At 45.7% G+C, this 21,685-nt stretch overlaps 1 protein-coding gene across 25 annotated transcripts in view; it reads right to left on the bottom strand.

Moving 5' to 3' along the window:
• col13a1 (collagen, type XIII, alpha 1) overlaps window positions 1-13,946 on the bottom strand; it is a 224,795-nt gene extending 210,849 nt beyond the window's left edge. For 12 of the 25 annotated variants that reach the window (XM_043679199.1, XM_043679206.1, XM_043679205.1 and 9 more), the window contains exons 1-2: window positions 13,332-13,945; window positions 8,310-8,379 (exon numbers count right to left, since the gene is read on the bottom strand). In XM_043679199.1, coding sequence (XP_043535134.1) covers window positions 8,310-8,379; window positions 13,332-13,568 — 307 coding nt within the window. In that variant the 5' untranslated portion in view covers window positions 13,569-13,945. Of the gene's footprint in view, window positions 1-8,309; window positions 8,380-13,331 lie in introns of all 25 variants that reach the window. The other 13 variants (XM_043679191.1, XM_043679190.1, XM_043679193.1 and 10 more) reach the window with 2 other exon arrangements.
• Between the last annotated feature and the right edge of the window lie 7,739 nt (window positions 13,947-21,685).

Genomic DNA, 21,685 nt, shown 5'->3' with positions numbered 1-21,685 from the left:
GACACATTACTCTCAACTACCACAGTTGAGGTAACAAACACACTGGATTTTGTTTGCAATGGCTACTGGTAATATCCATTCATACCAACCAAATTTTCAGTTGTGGAATTCCCTCTGCATTTGAAATCGATATGAAAGATTTACTTAATGTCAACAATCAGGTAAAATTGGATAACAGCTTCTGATAACATACGAGCTCACAAAAGTCTGGACTCACTACAAATTCTTGCTAACTGATTCAAAGCTAATTGGAAAGATCAATATCAAGACACATGTAATGTTTCTTCTGTGCAGAGAGTTTTTTGACATACCCTCTTACCCCACACCTAGCACTACAGTCCTTTCTGAACATACGTGAGCTCAGGCAATTAATAGCCACCAAGGTTTCTTAAAACCTTCAAAAATATACTAACAAACTTAAGGATGTGATTGACAATTTTCAATTATCTCAACTGTGAGAGCTGTACACATGATTTTTCTTTATACATTCATGGGATGAGGGCGTCACTGGCTAGGCCAGCATTTATTGCCCCATCCCTCATTTCCCAGAGGGCTGTTGATGGTCAACCATATTGATGTGGGTTGGAGTCACATGTAGACCAGACCAGGTAAGGATGTCAGTTGCCTTCCCGAAAAGGCATTAGTGTACCAAATGGGTTTTTCCTCAACAATCAACACATGGTCAGCATTAGATTCTTAATTCCAGATTTTAACTGAATTCAAATTCCACCATCTGTGGCAGGTTTTGAACCTGGGCACCCAGGAACATTACCTGATTCTCTGGATTAACAGTCTAGCAATAATATCACTAGGCCATTACCTCCCTAATGAAGTGATATATTTTGATGCAGAACTTCCTCCATTAAGTCTTTGAAATAAGCAGATATTTTAAAAAGACTTCTGGGATTGTTACAAAATTGAGGATATTTGTGCTCCTGTGTCGCAATATCTTGACCCCAAAAATATTGTCCAATGAATTATAATGTTAGCGATTATCATTTGAAAAACATATGAGGGAGATGAGTGTTTGTTATTTGCTCTTAACCAAATACAACTCACTCTATCTAACACATTCCCACGATTAAACCGTCATCCTGAAAATATTCTGGAGCCTATCAGAGCTGCAGCAGGTTAACTTTTCTTGATAAGCAAGTAAACTCCATCCAATAGCCAAGCATCATCAGACGTTAGAACATCAGTTTATTTTTAAAACCAAATGAGAAGTTGCCTTTGGTGTTAAATAATTTACATTGTCAGGGTAAGTGCTGCCAACACTGTCTCATTAGGTCATAAGAAATAGGAATTGGAATAAGCTATTCAGCCCCTCGAGCCTAATCTACCATTTAATAGGATCATGGCTGATTAGACATTCCTCCTGTCATTCTTTACTACAGTAGTACGTATAGTGAAATTCCTACTGAGGCATAAAGCTAGTTGTTTCATACAGTGTTACCATCATTGTCTAATCTGATGGAGAGCTGAGGACTGGCTATGATCCTAGAATCCCTACAGTGTGAAAACAGGCCAATCAGCCCAAGTCCACACTGACCCTCTGGAGAGTAATTTACCCAGACACATTCCCCTACATTTACCCCTGAATAATGCACTTATCCTACATATCCCTGAACATTATGGGCAACTTAACATGGCCAATTCACCCAACCTGTACATCTTTGAATTGTGGGAGGTAACAGGAGCATCTGGAGGAAACGTAAGCAGACACTGGGAGAATGTGCAAACTCCACACAGACAGTCACTGGAGGCTGGAATCAAACCCAGGTCCCAGGCACTGTGAGGCAGCAGTGCTAACCACTGAGCAGCCATGTTGCTTTGGTTTCATGTCTGCGTTGCAGTACTACCTTAATCACAGAATGATGACACAAAATTGAAATACAAACAACTAAATGATCTCCAAACAGTCAAGGCCTTGAGCAAAGCTCTTCCCTCTGAAAATTCTTACAAGTGCATATGACTGGGAATGTTACCTTTGATATTCTGGAAAATGATCCTGTTGCATGTGTTCTTTTTGACAATAAATGGAGATGTTTTAATGCCCTCACCAGTGGTTTAAAAGCACAAATTGCTGGAAAAACTCAGCAGGTCTGGTGGAAAGAGAAACAGAGTTAATACTTCAGGTCAGTGACACTTTGTTTGAATAGAGGGTTTAGAGACCTGAAGCACTAACTCTCTTCCTTTCTTCACAGTTGATGTGAGGCCTGCTGGAGACTTCTGCGTTTTATTTCATCTTTCTGGAACCTATCATACCCCTTACCTAATGGCTTGTGGTTTCCAGTGTGATACAGTGCAAGTGCAGACAACTGGTAACAGTTATGCAGCAGCTTAATAGAAAAGATGAATGCAGTTCACAATCAATCCAGCTCCAATCCCGAACAGTCTGATCAAATACAAAGCAGCCGTACGAAACTGCTGTATCCAGGAATGGCTCAATGAAAATGATAATGAATAACCAACAACCTTCATTCCTGTTAGAATAACCAAAAATTGCAAGGAGGAAGCATTTCAGTAGCTCAGGGCTAAGGCCCAAAGACAAAACTGATCAAAGTACTGGCACTGAGAAGGCAAATATTTTACTTCCTATCCTTCTGCGTAATTCACTGTCGCAAGCTTATGCTTGCAAAATTCAAAACAAAATGTCTGTTGGATATGATTCTACATTTAGACAGTATTAGCTGAACAATCTTGGGTGTGCTAACAGTACAACATCATCCAATTTAAAATAATCAGTCAATTTATAATGTGACTCATTTACATTTGATAAAAATGGCATACATTTATAAGCTGTAACCCATACTCTGCAAGCAAAAGGAATATGTTCAAGCCTTGTATATTTTTAAAATTATTTGGAGGTTGGGGAGCTCATAGATACCTTTTGTTTACTTCATAGCAACACCTCGGCTAATCAGAGTTGACTTCCTAATTAATAAGCACTCTTTTCTCCTGCAGCATAAAGCTGACCTTCTGAAATTGGGAAATCTTGTGTTTTTCCTCTTGAGACCAAGATGAAAATTTTCAGCAACACCCATTTTATTTAAGAAATATTCAAATTGTGTTCCACAAAGTGATTGTCAAGTTGGTTACTACTGATTAATACAGACTATCACCCTGTAATGTGGCAAAGTCACTACTATTATAAGGCAATCTGTCAAATCATTTGCCCAATTGGAATGAGTGACAGAATTTGGCTACTGATACATCTTCATGTAATAAACTACCCCCATATGAAATAAATGGGTTGCCTGTTGACAGGGAAATTATTTATAGCCATTACTCTGCCAGATCCATTACAGAAAGACAGATTTTTCTAAAAGATAAAACTTTAGAGAAATGAAATGTTGAGACAGGACATAAAATATACTATAAACTTCAATATTATTATTACAGAATATATTGGTAATTGAGGTCGTAAAATTGAATATTTGCATATGGATCCAATAGATACTAAAATAATTCTTCCTACTAAGATTCTCCACATTGCTAGGATGATATAAATATCGAACTAAGTTCCAATTAGTTCTTTGCCAATATACCCCCGTTGTAATCCAGACATACATTGGGCTCCAGTTTATGTCCTGCAGACAACAAATCTCAGGACAACTAAACAATGCCGGAGATCACAGCGGTCAGGCAGTACACATGGAGGAAAGCTAGTGTAGATGCAGACTAATCTTGACTCAAAAAGACACATTGTCAAAAAAGTTTTTTCTTGCATTGATCAGGACAATTCTCGAGGATACTAATTTTAGCAGAAAACCAACATTTATATCATATGGGAGGAAAGTGGTGACTGGTTGGCAAGTGCATTATGATTGGTACATTTTCCATGGCAATACCTCTACCAGTCAGCAGTCTTCTCTCTCATAATAGAAATGTTTTCCCTCGGAGTACAAGTTCAGCAGATTTGTAACTTGGTTTGAGATTTGCTCTTTGAGCTGGATCACTGAAAGGTTGTACACAACTATTCTGATACTGACCATGAATCAACTCCTTGAAGTTTGATCTGACTATACCCTTGTATAGATTCTGGTGCTAGAATAAAAGATGATCAATTTGAAAATAAATGTTTTCCTTACGGTGTTTCACAGACTCCCAGCCCAATTGCTTGTTCAGTGGTGCTGCGGACCATATGTATATTGGGTGTGGGCATTTGCACTCCCTTTTTGATTTTCTAAAAAACCTTTTCCTCTGCTTTTGGTTGCACTTCAGTCCCACGCTCCGGATCTTTGGGCACCCAGTGTGGATAGGTCAGAGGACCTCCTCGTGGGTCTGCTCCTGGGCCTGGCCAGAATGGCCATAAACACGTCCAGGCAGCGGACCGTGGAGGGCGTTGTTAAGGCCGACTGCCTGCCCCTTTTCTGCAGCTATGTTAGAACCCGGGTGTCTCTGGAGGAGGAGCACGCGGTGTCCATCTACACCCTTGAAATTTTCAGGGGAAGGTGGGTACCGCAGGGAGCAGTGTCTTTATTCCCCCTTCCAACTGTATTTTGATTTAATCCCTGCCCTCCCCTTCTCTGTTGGATCATGCACAATTGCCCTCAGGGAAGGGCACTGCTTGTCACCGGCCACTCGGGTGTTTCCTTTCTTCCTGATGGCGGAAACTGAATAAAGATTCATGCACCTTGTGTCTTTCACTGTGTCTCACACCTGCACACACACAACATGAGTGCTGGGGAAAATATAAGTATGACCGCAGTTAGACGGTAGTGTGGGGGATAAAAAAGAAGAAAAAAAGAAATGTTTTCCTTTTAGCTTCAACAAAATATGCCTTTTCTTCAACAATACTCAGGGATTAGTTGTTACAATTTCTCCTGCTCAAGAAACATACTTTATCATAGAATCCCTACAGTGTGGAAACAGGCCCTTTGGCCCAACAAGTCCACACTGACACTCTGAAGAGTAACCCACCCAGACCCATTCCCCTATCCTATTACTCTACATTTACCCTGACTAATTCACACATCCCTGAACACTATGTGCAATTTAGCATAGCCAATTCACCTAGCCATGTACATCTTTGGACTGTGGGAGGAAACCGGAGCACCCGGAGGAAATGCTCATAGACACAGGGAGAATATGCAAACTCCACACAGACCGTCACCCAAGGCTAGAATTGAACCTGGGACCCTGGTGCTGTAAGGCAGCAGTGCTAACCACTGAGTCACCATACCACCTCATCCTTGTAGATTTAGGAACAGAATAGTTACCTCCCTGTTTGGTTCTTGTGGGTACACACAACCGCCACCATTTGGGTCACACATTCATTCAGTCAATCAATGGCTGTGGTCATGTGGTCAGGGTTGAAAGTAATTTTGTTTTCCTAACATCAATGGTACCTTTTCCACAAGATCCAAATGTGGGTGGAAAATATTCAAATAAAACCCAGATGTGTACCTAATGAAGTGTATAAACTGTATCAAAACAAAATTATTGCTGAGGTCCTTATCAGCTCGGTCAACATGTGTTTTTCAGGCAAAATGTTAGTAAATTTATAATTTAATCTTTCAACGCAGGAAAACACAAGTCTTGAATGATTCAAGGCTAACAAGTCAACTTTGTTTCTAAGCTTCTCAAGTTATTTTTAAAGAACTACCACTGAGGAGATAAAAAAGAAAAATGGCAATATTGCAAATTTAAAACACAAACCCAGAAGAGCCACATATACAACAGAAGTCAAGTAACATCAGAAGGGAAGAAAAGAACTTTTAAACACAGGGCCCAAAAACTCCCGCCAACATTGGAAAGAGCAAGGGCTGGTCCAGGTAAAAGGAACCAGGGTCAGTCCAGCAGTATACACCCTCTTTATTTGTCATACTCTTGCTTGGGTTCATTTCATGAAGGGTTTCTGGATTTCCTCATGAGCTGTTAATGAAGATTTTACTTTCCAGGCTGTATAGTACCTGTCATGGATGTGACCTGTAATTATGTCATTTTATATGAGCACTTGTGAGTGCTGCTTAATATTTCAAATCCCAACCACATTGGGAACTGTTCCAGGTATGGATGCATTATCAAAACAACCATTCTTCAGCAGCCCTGGGAAATGTTCCCTTTTCTAATAGTCTACGATCCCTCATCATTTTCTTCAATTACATTGATTTATGCAGCAAAGAAGCAATCGTTAATCCACTGGATCCTCCTCCCTCTTTATCTCATAACCCCATCCAGTTAATCTTCGACTCCTCCCTCCGACATGGATGCATTGCTAAAATACACCTAAACCATTCACCTCACCCCACTCTCATCACTCTCCAGTTACAGAAAGTTCCTCTCCAAATTCGTTTTGGATTTAACATTGACCGGGTGCTTAAATTTAATACCTTAAAAAAAGAATGTTCAAATGAATAGACTTGCATTTCTATAGTGCCTGTTATAACCACAGGCTGTCTCAAAGTGATTAAGTCAAATAAATACCTGTGCTATAATATTTAGGTCTTTTAAAAAAAACCCAGAGAGGGATTCAACATCATTCTGGATTGACCAGAAACTGAGTTGGACTCACCATATCAAAACTATGGCTATAAGAGGGGGACAGAGGCTGGGAATCCCGCAGCAAGTAACTCACCTCCTGTCTCCCCAAAACCTGTCCACCATCTACAAGGCACAGGTCAGCAGTGTAATGGAATACTTGCCAATTGCCTGGATGGGTGCAGCTCCAACAACATTCAAGAAGCTCGACACCGGCCAGGACAAAATAATTCAGTTGAAAATCTTTCATTTGTAACCAGTATCTCTAAGAAGTCCAACTGCTCAGAATGTGTGAATTTCGAAGTAATTCCATACGTGTATAGTTCTGAAACTAGGGGAAGCTCCCTTCTCCCCCCTAAACTGTGCAGCCACACTCTGCAGATCCATGAACCAAGCACCCTGCATGCTCTGGGGGAGAACCATCTGAGGTCCCTCCCCCCACCACCCCACAGTCAGGCTAGAGGGAGGGTCTGGCTTTAGGACCTGGACAATAACATGACAGAGGCGGTTTCAGATCTGATGTGGGGGCAGGTAGGGAGCACGGACCCTCATTTGGTAATTCCCTGCTCCTGGGCAACTTGGGCCTGCTCCCTAAGGCCAGGATATATTGCCCTGCATAACCTCCCACCCTCACTATGAACCTCACCCCCCACCCCTCAAAGCCCAGACCCCACCCTACCCCACAGAACAACTGTGGATCTTTCCAAACTGGAGATTTCACAGCAAGGCGAATCTTCACAAATACCAACTTTATTTTGCCTGGGAAATGACAAATAAACTTTTCCTCACACAGTTCAGTGCAATCCTCCCAGTGTGCATTTTGCAGTTTATTACTTGCCGTTTGCAGGCACGCCAGCCTTTTCCTTTCCCGGGGGGATGGGGGGGGGGAAATGGGTCTGCTGGCTCTCAGTGGATGGTGAGGGTCAGTGGGTCTGCTGGTCCTCAGTTGGGGTGGGGGGAGCAGTGGGTCTGCTGGCTCTCAGTGGGGGTGGGACTGTGCAGGGGGTCTGCTGCTCACTGCCATTGTGCTCAGGGCTAGGAGTGAAGTGCTAGATTGATTGACTGGATGCACTGAGTACTGCCGCAAGATGCCCAGAATAGCAGCTCAGACTGGGCCAACAGGCAAAGCTTTAATCTTTTCCGCAACTCTAATCTTAAATCCAACTTTGGACACTCTACACCACATCAAATATTAACCCTTTTGGCACAGACACATGCGGCTGGTTGACAGTTTGGCATCTCTGCATTAGATAGTCTGGGAGAGACCTGCCTCTCTCACCCCCCCCCCCCCAAAACACTGGGGGCAACCCTGCCTCCCCCCCCACTGGGGGCAGCCCTGCCTCTCCCCACCCCCCTCCCCCCTCCCTACTGGGGGCAGCCCTGTCCCTCTGTACCTGGAGAGATTTGTATAGCTGCTCTCAGGGATATGTGCACCTGGAGTGATCTATGCAGATGCGGACTCCAGGAGGGTTCGATCTTAGTTTTGTCTGAAGTATTCTCCCCATTCCACAGGGTGTCCCTCCTTCCTGAACTCTGGGATTGGAACACAGGTGAGCAAAACTTCCTTCAGATCGTCCAAACTAGATCCCCCTCTCCCCCCCCCCCCGAGGTGTGGGTAGCACAGAACGGTCAGCAGGAACTTTGTGACTCCCCCCGTCCCCAAAACCCCAGTGTAACCAACATCTCACTGAGCCAACACAAAGTTACTCCAACAGACCAGACCTTCACACCCCCCCCACCACCCCCCCACCACTGCAGAGGATCTCCGCGATTCTGTGCTTAGGTGGACGGAGTGGATTGGGGGTGGATTGGAGCTCAGCACCTACCTGGGGGGCAGACACAGGCTGCAGGAGCCCCTCGGGCCACCCGGCTCTTGGGTAAGTGTGCCTTCAGTCTCTGTGGGGTCAAAGCACAGGAGATGGGAATGAACAGGCACACACTGGACTGCTGGCTGCACTCACGCTCACAGACACAGACAGACAGAGACACAGAGACAGAGACACAGAGACAGAGACACAGAGACAGAGACACAGAGACAGAGACAGAGACACAGAGACACAGAGACACAGGCACATTTAAGGCAAATAACATCCCCCAGTCTCATTACCTCACCCTTCCCCGCCGCCCCCCCTCCCCAGCTACCCAGAAATGACCCAAATACCAACTTCAGGCACAGGCCACATTTTGCAATGAACGAAACTCAGAAACTAATCCCTCAGCCCCCGCCCCAAATAGCATCTCTAGTTAATCTCGAGATTCGCCATCAGCGGAACCTTACTAATTTCACACATTTTTAAGGAAGTCTTTTTGTGAGGGGTGGGGGGGAAGAGAGAGGGAGAGGGGAGGTGGAAGGAGGGAGAGGGAAGATTGAAGTGGAACATGGAGGTACCAAGGGGCTGACACCGACAATCCCGGGAGAGTCTGGAGAACTCTCTGGCTGCATTCCGAGGGCATGTGTTTGCGAAACTGTTTAACTCCGGTTTGGGAACTTTGCGAAAAAGGAGCTGGCCGGTATTGGTAGCGTTCCGAAAGCTCAAATAAACCTGTTGGCGTCGTGTGATTTTCAACTTTGAAGAACAGCAGTGAACGGGACAGTTTGTAATTGTAACGAAACTATCTGACACGGTGTGAGACTGTGTGTGTGAGAGAGAGACATTGTGTGTGTGACTGTGTGAGAGAGAGAGTCGGTGTGTGAAAGAGTGGAGGACAACGTGGGTCAGTGCGTGGAATGTGGGACGGTGTGTGGGAATGTGGTCAGTGTGTGTGTCAGTGTATGTGAGAGTCTGTGTGGGACAGTGATATATGTCAGTGTATGTGAGAATCTGTGTGGGACAGTGTGTGTATCAGTGTATGTGAGTCTGTATGGGACAGTGTGTGTCAGTGTATGTGCGTCTGGGTGGGTCAGTGTGTGGGAATGTGGGTCAGTTGTGTGTGGGACAGAGTGTGTTAGTGTGGGACAGAGTGTGTGTGTGGGACAGAGTGTGTTAGTGTGGGACAGAGTGTGTGTGTGGGACAGAGTGTGTTAGTGTGGGACAGAGTGTGTGTGTGGGACAGAGTGTGTTAGTGTGGGACAGAGTGTGTGTGTGGGACAGAGTGTGTTAGTGTGGGACAGAGTGTGTGTGTGGGACAGAGTGTGTTAGTGTGGGACAGAGTGTGTGTGTGGGACAGAGTGTGTTAGTGTGGGACAGAGTGTGTGTGTGGGACAGAGTGTGTTAGTGTGGGACAGAGTGTGTGTGTGGGACAGAGTGTGTTAGTGTGGGACAGAGTGTGTGTGTGGGACAGAGTGTGTTAGTGTGGGACAGAGTGTGTGTGTGGGACAGAGTGTGTTAGTGTGGGACAGAGTGTGTGTGTGGGACAGAGTGTGTTAGTGTGGGACAGAGTGTGTGTGTGGGACAGAGTGTGTTAGTGTGGGACAGAGTGTGTGTGTGGGACAGAGTGTGTTAGTGTGGGACAGAGTGTGTGTGTGGGACAGAGTGTGTTAGTGTGGGACAGAGTGTGTGTGTGGGACAGAGTGTGTTAGTGTGGGACAGAGTGTGTGTGTGGGACAGAGTGTGTTAGTGTGGGACAGAGTGTGTGTGTGGGACAGAGTGTGTTAGTGTGGGACAGAGTGTGTGTGTGGGACAGAGTGTGTTAGTGTGGGACAGAGTGTGTGTGTGGGACAGAGTGTGTTAGTGTGGGACAGAGTGTGTGTGTGGGACAGAGTGTGTTAGTGTGGGACAGAGTGTGTGTGTGGGACAGAGTGTGTTAGTGTGGGACAGAGTGTGTGTGTGGGACAGAGTGTGTTAGTGTGGGACAGAGTGTGTGTGTGGGACAGAGTGTGTTAGTGTGGGACAGAGTGTGTGTGTGGGACAGAGTGTGTTAGTGTGGGACAGAGTGTGTGTGTGGGACAGAGTGTGTTAGTGTGGGACAGAGTGTGTGTGTGGGACAGAGTGTGTTAGTGTGGGACAGAGTGTGTGTGTGGGACAGAGTGTGTTAGTGTGGGACAGAGTGTGTGTGTGGGACAGAGTGTGTTAGTGTGGGACAGAGTGTGTGTGTGGGACAGAGTGTGTTAGTGTGGGACAGAGTGTGTGTGTGGGACAGAGTGTGTTAGTGTGGGACAGAGTGTGTGTGTGGGACAGAGTGTGTTAGTGTGGGACAGAGTGTGTGTGTGGGACAGAGTGTGTTAGTGTGGGACAGAGTGTGTGTGTGGGACAGAGTGTGTTAGTGTGGGACAGAGTGTGTGTGTGGGACAGAGTGTGTTAGTGTGGGACAGAGTGTGTGTGTGGGACAGAGTGTGTTAGTGTGGGACAGAGTGTGTGTGTGGGACAGAGTGTGTTAGTGTGGGACAGAGTGTGTGTGTGGGACAGAGTGTGTTAGTGTGGGACAGAGTGTGTGTGTGGGACAGAGTGTGTTAGTGTGGGACAGAGTGTGTGTGTGGGACAGAGTGTGTTAGTGTGGGACAGAGTGTGTGTGTGGGACAGAGTGTGTTAGTGTGGGACAGAGTGTGTGTGTGGGACAGAGTGTGTTAGTGTGGGACAGAGTGTGTGTGTGGGACAGAGTGTGTTAGTGTGGGACAGAGTGTGTGTGTGGGACAGAGTGTGTTAGTGTGGGACAGAGTGTGTGTGTGGGACAGAGTGTGTTAGTGTGGGACAGAGTGTGTGTGTGGGACAGAGTGTGTTAGTGTGGGACAGAGTGTGTGTGTGGGACAGAGTGTGTTAGTGTGGGACAGAGTGTGTGTGTGGGACAGAGTGTGTTAGTGTGGGACAGAGTGTGTGTGTGGGACAGAGTGTGTTAGTGTGGGACAGAGTGTGTGTGTGGGACAGAGTGTGTTAGTGTGGGACAGAGTGTGTGTGTGGGACAGAGTGTGTTAGTGTGGGACAGAGTGTGTGTGTGGGACAGAGTGTGTTAGTGTGGGACAGAGTGTGTGTGTGGGACAGAGTGTGTTAGTGTGGGACAGAGTGTGTGTGTGGGACAGAGTGTGTTAGTGTGGGACAGAGTGTGTGTGTGGGACAGAGTGTGTTAGTGTGGGACAGAGTGTGTGTGTGGGACAGAGTGTGTTAGTGTGGGACAGAGTGTGTGTGTGGGACAGAGTGTGTTAGTGTGGGACAGAGTGTGTGTGTGGGACAGAGTGTGTTAGTGTGGGACAGAGTGTGTGTGTGGGACAGAGTGTGTTAGTGTGGGACAGAGTGTGTGTGTGGGACAGAGTGTGTTAGTGTGGGACAGAGTGTGTGTGTGGGACAGAGTGTGTTAGTGTGGGACAGAGTGTGTGTGTGGGACAGAGTGTGTTAGTGTGGGACAGAGTGTGTGTGTGGGACAGAGTGTGTTAGTGTGGGACAGAGTGTGTGTGTGGGACAGAGTGTGTTAGTGTGGGACAGAGTGTGTGTGTGGGACAGAGTGTGTTAGTGTGGGACAGAGTGTGTGTGTGGGACAGAGTGTGTTAGTGTGGGACAGAGTGTGTGTGTGGGACAGAGTGTGTTAGTGTGGGACAGAGTGTGTGTGTGGGACAGAGTGTGTTAGTGTGGGACAGAGTGTGTGTGTGGGACAGAGTGTGTTAGTGTGGGACAGAGTGTGTGTGTGGGACAGAGTGTGTTAGTGTGGGACAGAGTGTGTGTGTGGGACAGAGTGTGTTAGTGTGGGACAGAGTGTGTGTGTGGGACAGAGTGTGTTAGTGTGGGACAGAGTGTGTGTGTGGGACAGAGTGTGTTAGTGTGGGACAGAGTGTGTGTGTGGGACAGAGTGTGTTAGTGTGGGACAGAGTGTGTGTGTGGGACAGAGTGTGTTAGTGTGGGACAGAGTGTGTGTGTGGGACAGAGTGTGTTAGTGTGGGACAGAGTGTGTGTGTGGGACAGAGTGTGTTAGTGTGGGACAGAGTGTGTGTGTGGGACAGAGTGTGTTAGTGTGGGACAGAGTGTGTGTGTGGGACAGAGTGTGTTAGTGTGGGACAGAGTGTGTGTGTGGGACAGAGTGTGTTAGTGTGGGACAGAGTGTGTGTGTGGGACAGAGTGTGTTAGTGTGGGACAGAGTGTGTGTGTGGGACAGAGTGTGTTAGTGTGGGACAGAGTGTGTGTGTGGGACAGAGTGTGTTAGTGTGGGACAGAGTGTGTGTGTGGGACAGAGTGTGTTAGTGTGGGACAGAGTGTGTGTGTGGGACAGAGTGTGTTAGTGTGGGACAGAGTGTGTGTGTGGGACAGAGTGTGTTAGTGTGGGACAGAGTGTGTGTGTGGGACAGAGTGTGTTAGTGTGGGACAGAGTGTGTGTGTGGGACAGAGTGTGTTAGTGTGGGACAGAGTGTGTGTGTGGGACAGAGTGTGTTAGTGTGGGACAGAGTGTGTGTGTGGGACAGAGTGTGTTAGTGTGGGACAGAGTGTGTGTGTGGGACAGAGTGTGTTAGTGTGGGACAGAGTGTGTGTGTGGGACAGAGTGTGTTAGTGTGGGACAGAGTGTGTGTGTGGGACAGAGTGTGTTAGTGTGGGACAGAGTGTGTGTGTGGGACAGAGTGTGTTAGTGTGGGACAGAGTGTGTGTGTGGGACAGAGTGTGTTAGTGTGGGACAGAGTGTGTGTGGGGGACAGAGTGTGTTGGTGTGGGACAGAGTGTGTGTGTGGGACAGAGTGTGTTAGTGTGGGACAGAGTGTGTGTGTGGGACAGAGTGTGTTAGTGTGGGACAGAGTGTGTGTGAGTGTGGGACAGAGTGTGTGTGTGGGACAGAGTGTGTTAGTGTGGGACAGAGTGTGTGTGTGGGACAGACAGAGTGTGTGTGAGTGTGGGACAGAGTGTGTGTGAGTGTGGGACAGAGTGTGAGAGTGTGGGACAGTGTGTGAGAGAGTGTGGCTCCGTGCTAACGGCTGTGGTTCCGTCCCTTGCACTAACCTGCTCCAGGAGTTCCTCCACTCGGTTAAGGACAGCGGATTCCAGCCAGGCCGGGAGCTGCTCTCTCTCCGCCTCTAAATGCGAGACCCGGCTCTGCAGCTCAGAGGTCCGCTGGTGCAGGAGGGCACACAGGCCGAGGGATAGCACGGCCAGGAGGCAGCAGGCGAGGCCCGAAAGGCCGGCGCAGCGCTGGGCTGAGCGGAGCTGGCGCCGGGCAGCGGGCGGCGAGCTTTCCATCGTGTACCCGGAACCTCGGAGCCGCTTGTTCGAGTCCCTGCTCCGCCGCAACTATCGCCAGTTCATGAGAAATCCCTTTGACAGGAAACAGGCGTGTAATCTCTTCAAAATGATACTCCAAAAGGTCGGCACATTAACAAATGGGAGCTGTGGTCGCCGATGTGATGGATATTGTCCAGCAGCAGTTCCCTCTGACAGTGGGAGTTGGGAAAGTGACTCCAGAGCAGGGTCAGTGCTAGAAGCAGGCAGTCAGTTACCTCTCGGCTGCAGTCAGTTACCTCTAGGCTACAGCCACAATCCCATGTTCTCTAAGGAAGTTTTCCCCCCCAGCCTCTGCCTGGTGCTCTCTCGATGCTATTTCTAGCCAGCCGCCTGCTTAACATAATTTATTTATTTTACAACGTGACAGGGCGGGTTTCAGGTCGGAATCTCCACTTTGATCAGGAGTGACGTCTGTGCCCTCCCCTTTTCCCTATAACACATCCGATTATTTTTAACTAACTCCCTCCAAACATCGCTTTTTATAAAGAGCCGGCCACTGCAGCCGGGAGACGCTGTCCCGTTCTCCCAGGTCCCTGGGGCTTCAAACCGGACAGGCTCCGCGTAACTCCCGGAGCAGAAAGCACAGACTCAGACTCGCAGTCCCGTACAGAGAGATACAGACTCACACAGAGAGATACAGACTCACATAGAGGGACACAGACTCACACAGAGGGACACAGACAAAGAGACACAGACACACAAAGAGAGACGCAGACAAGCGGACAGAGACACAGACGCATCCAGAGAGACACAGACACACGGACAGGATCACGAACACGGGGACACACATACACACAGACGCAATGCAGAAATTCACCAAAGATCCTCAGACAGCATCCTCCAAACCCACGACCACTTCCATCTAGAAGGACGAGGGCAACAGGTAAATGGGAACATCACCCCCTGCACGTTCCCCTCCAAGCCACTCACCATCCTGACTTGGGAATATACCACTGTTCCTTCACAGTCATTGGGTCAAAATCCTGGTATTCCCTCCCTACCAACATTGTGGGTCAACCCACAGCAAGTGGACTGCAGAGATTCAAGAAGGCAGCTCACCCCCACCTCCTCAAGGGCAACTGGGGATGGGCTATCAATGCTGGCCTGGCAGCGATGCCCAACTCCCACAAACAAATAAAAAAACACAGACACAGACACACAGACACTGGACCAACTGAAATCATGTCCTGCTGATGCTGGAATTATGAATAAAAACATAAAGTTCTGGAGAAACTCAGTGGGTCTGGCAGCAAGCAGAGGGAGGGAGAGAGAGAGAGAGATAAACAGAGTTAACATTTCGAGTCCAAAATGACTATTCTTCAGAACTGGACTTGAAATGTTTACTCCCTTTCTCTCTCCGCAGATGTTGCCAGATCTGCTGAGTTTCTCCAGCAAGTTCAGTTCTTGTTTCAATGAAACTGAACGATCTTGAGATCACTGGGATCTCCCTCACTGACCCAATACCAACTGAGATCCCGAAGCTCACTCGAGTCTTAAAAATGTTGGAAAATTGCAGCTAGCGTTCAGTGACTCGACTCCATCTGATACAAAAACAGAAATTGCTGGAAAAGCTCAGCAGGTCAGGCAGCGTCTTTTTTTCCAAAGAAATTAAGGGTTTCACTTTCTGCACTTGGTGAGGGTTCTGCTTCTGTCTATGGTTGAGCTAATTGTGCCATCCCTGTTTCATTCTGAATATCCAGTAAGGATCCTTTTCTGCCCATTCCATTTAAAATCCTACCATTTAAGATGTACTTTCTTTTGGATTCTTACTTTGTGATTTTACAATGCATTGAGTATTTACCATCCATTTCTGACCCACGGTTTTCCTTCACACCATCCTCCATAGTTTTCACAATGTTGATCAAAATTCCCTACAGCCTTCCTCCGTATATTTGGTACACGCTCTCCCCCCAGTCCGATTGCAGGAGATGGTTGGCTCAGTTGGCTTGTCAGAAGGTTACCATGAAGGTCCCATCTTCTCAACCTCCCCCCTCACCTGAGGCATAGTGACTCTTAGGTTAATCTCACCACCATCTCTCTCTTATGTCAGAGTGGTACTAGTCACATTATGTTCAATAAATAGTAAATATAAGTGACATTAGCACAGAGCCCTCTGATAAACCAGTCGGCGTATCATTTGAATCCATTCAGTGTATTGTCATTCTATTCTTTCTTTCTTTCAGTCCCATCCCTCTGTGGAAGGCCACAGTTTTTTTTCATAAGCCATCACCTTTGACCAGTGCCTTATGAAATGCTTCTTGAAAATCAACATAACTCATATATACTGATATTTCTTCTCTGTTTGATCTTCAAACAATTCCAGAAGGTTAGAAATCCAACTGGACTGGCACTGATCAACCTCTGTTTAGCTAAGTCTGGTTTCATCCTGTGTTATGGGTTTCTGGTTGTTTGGCAAGAGCTGAACTCAAAAGACCCCTAACCTTGTGGTTTACTCTGTACCCTTTGTTGGACAGGGAAGTTATATCTGTCACTCTTTAATTCTCGGACAGTGTTTTTCTCCACGAGTGGAAGACTCTGAAACATAGAACAGGATATGCAGAGGGTTCTGGTTTTCTGGGGAAGAAAATCATGTAGGAGTTGGATCTAAAACTTGGGTCACACTGCTCTCCTGCACATATACATCTGAGGTCAGTATCTGTACTACAATAATGCCTGGACATTCCAGAGGTATCTTTCATCTTGTTGGTACAGATTCCATTAATGTCTGTGGTAGAGAGCAAACCATTCTTATCATAGATTCCCCACAGTGTGGAAGCAGGCCATTCAGTCCATTGAGTCTTCACTGACCATCCAAATAGGATCCCACTCAAACCCAAAACCCTACATTTTCTGTGGCCAATCCATTTAACCTGCACAGCTTTGGATTGTGAGAGGAAAGCAGGACATCTGGAGGAAATCCCCACAGACATAGGGACAACATGCAAAGTCCACACAGACAGTCGCCCAAGGGTGGAATTGAACCCAGGTCCTGGGTGCTGTGAGGTAGCAGTGCTAACCACTGAGCTACCCATTTTTAACCTAATGTGAGCTGGGGAAAGAATGCCAATGATAAAAATACACTGAGCAAGAGTTACAGCTGGGGGAAGGGAAATTACGATGCATTTAGGAAAGATTTAGGAAGCGTAGAATGGGGAAGGAAACTGCAGGGGATGAGCCCATTAAAAATGTGGAGCTTATTCAAGGAAAAGCTCCTGCGTGTCCTAGATAAGTATGTACCTGTCAGACAGAGAGGAAGATATAGAACGCGTGAGCTGTGGTTTACTAAGGAAGTGGAATCCATTGGTAAGGAAGAAGAAGGCTTATGTTAGGACAAAATGTGAAAACTCAGGGTGCTTGAGGGTTACAAGGAAGTCAGGAAAGACCTAAAAGGAGAGCTCAGAACAGCCAGGAGGAGACATGAGAAGTTGTTGGCAGATAGAATCAGGGTTAACCCTAAGGCTTTCCATAGGTATGTCAGGAATAAAAGAATGACGAGAGTGAAATTAGGACCAATCAAGGATAATAGTGGGAAAGTTGTGTGTGGAGTCAGAGGAGATAGGGGAAGCACTAAATAAATATTTTTTGACAGTGTTCACTATAGAAAATGAAAATGTTGGCGAGGAAGATACAGAGATACTTGCATCTAGACTAGAAGAGATTGAGGTTCACAAGGAAGAGGTATTAGAAATACTGCAGAGTGTGAAAATAGACAAATCCCCTGGGCCAAATGGGATCTATCCTAGGATCCTCTGGGAAGCAAGGGAAGAGATTGCCGAGCCCTTGGCATTGATCTTCAAATCATCATTGTCTACAGGAATAGTGCCTGAGGGCTGGAGGATAGCAAATGTTCCCTTGTTCAAAAAGGGTAGTAGAGACAACGCTGGTAATTAAGACCAGTGAGTCTCACTTCAGTTGTTGGTAAAGTGTTGGAAAAGGTTATAAGAAACAGGATTTATAACCATCTAGTAAAGAATAATGTGTTCAGGGACAGTCAGCACGGTGTTGTGAAGGGTAGGTCGTGCCTAACGAACCTTATTGAGTTTTTTGACAAAGTGACCAAACAGGTAGATGAGAGTAAACCGGTTGATGTGTTGTAAATGGATTTCAGCAAGGCGTTCGATAAGGTTCCCACAATAGGCTATTATACAAAATGTGGAGGAATGGGATTGTGTGAGACATAGCAGTTTGGATCAGTAATTGGCTTGCTGAAAGAAAACAGAGGGGTTGTAGTTGATGGAACATGTTCATCTAGGTGTCCAGTTACTAACGGCGTACTGCAAGGGTCAGTGTTGGGTCCACTGCTGTTCGTCATTTTTATAAATGACCTGGATGAGGGCTTAGAAGGGTGGGTTAGTAAATTTGCGGACGACACTAAGGTCGGTGGAGTTGTGGATAGTGACAAAGAATGTAGTAGGTTGCAGAGAGACATAGATAGGATACAGAGCTGGGCTGAGAGGTGGCAAATGGAGTTTAATGTGGATAAGTGTGAGGTGATACACTTTGAATGGAGTAATCGTAATGCAAAGTACTGGGCTAATGGTAAGATTCTTGGGAGTGCAGATGAGCAGAGAGATCTCGGTGTCCATGTATACAGATCTCTGAAAGTTGCCACCCAGATTGACAGCTGAAAAATGTGTTGCTGGAAAAGTGCAGCAGGTCAGGCAGCATCCAAGACCATAAGCCCTTATTCAGGCTATCTCTTACAACCTTTTCCAACACTTTACCAACAACTGAAGTGAGACCCACTGGTCTGTAATTACCAGCGTTGTCTCTACTACCCTTTTTGAACAAGGGAACCACATTAGCTATCCTCCAGCCCTCAGGCACTATTCCTGTAGACAATGATGATTTGAAGATCAATGACAAAGGCTCGGTAATCTCTTCCCTTGCTTCCCAGAGGATCCTAGGATAGATCCCATCCGGCCCAGGGGCTTCAGGTCCAGATTGACAGAGTTGTTAAGAAGGCATACAGTGTTTTGGCCTTTATTAATAGAGGGATTGAGTTCCGGAACCAGGAGGTTTTGCTGCAACTGTACAAAGCTCTGCTACGGCCACACTTGGGGTATTGTGTACAGTTCTGGTCACTACATTATAGGAAGGATGTGGAAGCTTTGGAAAGGGTGCAGAGGAGATTTACTAGGATGTTGCCTGGTATGGAAGGAATGTCTTATGAGGAAAGGCTGAGGGCCTTGAGGCTGTTCTCGTTAGAGAGAAGAAGGTTGAGAGGTGACTTAATAGAGACATACAAGATAATCAGAGGGTTAGATGGGGTGGACAGGGAGATCCTTTTTCCAAGTATGGGAACGGCAAACACGAGGGGACACAACTTTAAAGTGAGGGGAGATAGGTATAAGACAGATGTCAGAGGTAGTTTCTTTACTCAGAGAGTAGTAAGGGTATGGAATGCTTTGCCTGCAACGGTAGTAGATTCGCCAAGTTTAAGTGCATTTAAGTCATCATTGGACAGGCATATGGACGTACATGGAATAGTGCAGGTGGGATGGGCTTCAGATTAGTATGACAGGGCGGCGGAACATCGAGGGCCGGAGGGCTGTACTGTGCTGTAATGTTCTATGCTCTATATTCTATTAATGTAGCAGCATCAGTCAGATTTGAGCTTCTTTTTCCAATTAACATTCATGTCAGAGTCAACTTCCTGGTTCCTTTTGGAGACCCACAATTAGACCTGAATCCTGTTGGTGCATTACAGCGTTTCTGAATTTTGGTGCTTGGCACCATTGCTGAAAAGAAAGAAATTGATACTGTGCAGCAGTTGACATTTTTTGTTCTTTCATCCTAATAAAGTTACATCCTCATGGCAATCAGATGCTGTCTAAGGACAGAGTAAAAATAAAACGGGCAGAGTCATACCAAACCATAGGGCTGCTCTCTCAATCCAGAGAAATGATTGGTGGAGGTTTAACCTGAGGGCCATGTCTCAGGTGAGGGGGGATGTTGAGATGGAGAATCCTTCACGGTAACCTCAGCTGGTGTGGGATCTGAACCAATGATATTGGCATCACTAACCAGCTGTCCAGGTAACTGAACCCTTCTACGGACCTAATAGCAACAGGAAGCATCTGATACAGTTTGTTAATACGGTTGAACTTTAACTTGCTCTGATTTGTTTTGGGTGATAGGAGTAATGGCAGATTGGGAACAGGTCCTCAGCATCATTGAAAGAGCATGTTTCTGCAATCAAGTTCTACTGAACCATATGATTCAAAGCTCAGTGATGTCTGGTTTTATTTTAACTCCTGAAAGGAGTCACACTGGACTCAATGTTAGTTCTGTTTCCCTTTCCACAAATGCTACAGATCCGTTGAGTTTCTCCTGCACTTTCTTTTTTAAATCTGCCATTCATCTGCCTTGCGTGTGATTCCAGACCCACGTGCAATGTGGTTCACTCCTAACCTGCCCTACATGAAATTTGTGGTGGACAATAAATCACATAGCCATTGATGCCCATATCCAATGAGTTAATATTTTAACAATTCCCAATAGTAAGATTGGATTTTCAGGCATTCGCTGGTTCAAAGAAACAGTCACCAGTCTATTTACACTGTAGTCAAAATCCTAAAGCCATAGACCAAGTAAGTGCCATTTCTCCAATAGTCACAGATTCCACATCAAGAACAGACATACACTCGAACTTCACAAGGGGAGGATGAACAGATAGTCGTGATTTAGCTGAGGTCAATCTATAGAATGAATCACCATGTGAGTCAATGGGAACTGATTGCATTAACAAATTCATGAGGGAGTTGGATAAATACTTGGAGAATGTTTTGTACTCAGATAAGAAAGATGTCACGGGATACAGTATTATCCTAATAACTAGATGGGACGGATGAATTGCAATTTTTTTTTGCCCCAGTCCTGCGCATTCCATATTCTATGAAACTGGAGCAGTCAACAAAAGGCCTGGGGATAACCTACCAGACTGTCTTCACCCAGGAACGTTAAATTCAATGGCTATTTATAAGCAACTCATTACACTGAAAGTCACAAAACAATTTCTCAGATTCTTCTCTCTAATTATAATCTCTGTGGATAGCTCCTTGTATAATAACAAGCAAAATGATACCAATATCTGTCAGTCTGTAGTAATGAACAGCTCAATAATTATTTCTATTTCTGTGCGTGGAAAGGCTAATGTGTGGCAAAGCAGAAATTAAACATTATAGAGTTAGAAGCCCTTTCATTAGGTAAGATTACTTTCCCCTCAGTAATTATTTCCCATGTATTACTGTACAAAACATACTTTAAATTCATGTCCGTGAGATTTAAGACATCCAAACAGCTCAAACATGAGTTTAAATTTTTCAGACAATGTAATATTGCCACTGAAGGAGTTGTCCTCTTCATTTTATTGAGGAAAGTTGTGTACTATACATGTCATTGTCATGTTGAGGACAAGTAAAATTGAATGTAGAATGGATCAGTTCATGAATGTTTCTAATGAAACGCTCACTGAGATGAATGAATCTGAAGTTGAGGATTTTGACATAAGTACAAGTCAAAGTTTATTATGTCAATCTATTAATATAAATTCAGGACAGTTGTCACAAGTAAGAGAATGGTCTTAGTTTGTACCCACAGCATTTTTAAATGACAGCACCTTCTCTCAGTGTGTGTGATCACCTGGACTATTTGCCTTCTATTTGGAAATTAATGCCTGATCTAGCAAATAGCATATATATTAAACTTTTTCATTTAACCGTGGTAGCACGATGGCTCAGTGGTTAGTGCTGCAATCTCACAGCACCAGACTTGGGTCCAAGTCTAGTCTTGGGTGACTGTCTGTGTGGAGCTTACACATTCTTCCTGCGTCTGTAGGGGATTCCTCTGGGTATCCTTATTTGCTCCCACAGTCCAAAGATGTGCAGGCTAGGTGGATTGGCTATGTGAAATGTGAGGGTGGGTCTAGGTGCAATGCTTTTCAGAGGGATGGTGTGGACTTGATGGGCCAAAAGGCCTGTTTCCACACTGTAGGGGTTCTATGAGCCTCCTGTGAGGACCATAGAACAAATTTACATCAACAGCTGTTAACAAACCCTTAATAGGAATCTTAT

This window comes from Chiloscyllium plagiosum, chromosome 38, assembly GCF_004010195.1.
Source record: "Chiloscyllium plagiosum isolate BGI_BamShark_2017 chromosome 38, ASM401019v2, whole genome shotgun sequence".
NCBI lineage: Eukaryota > Metazoa > Chordata > Chondrichthyes > Orectolobiformes > Hemiscylliidae > Chiloscyllium > Chiloscyllium plagiosum.
This window is presented reverse-complemented; position numbering and strand designations above follow the sequence as displayed.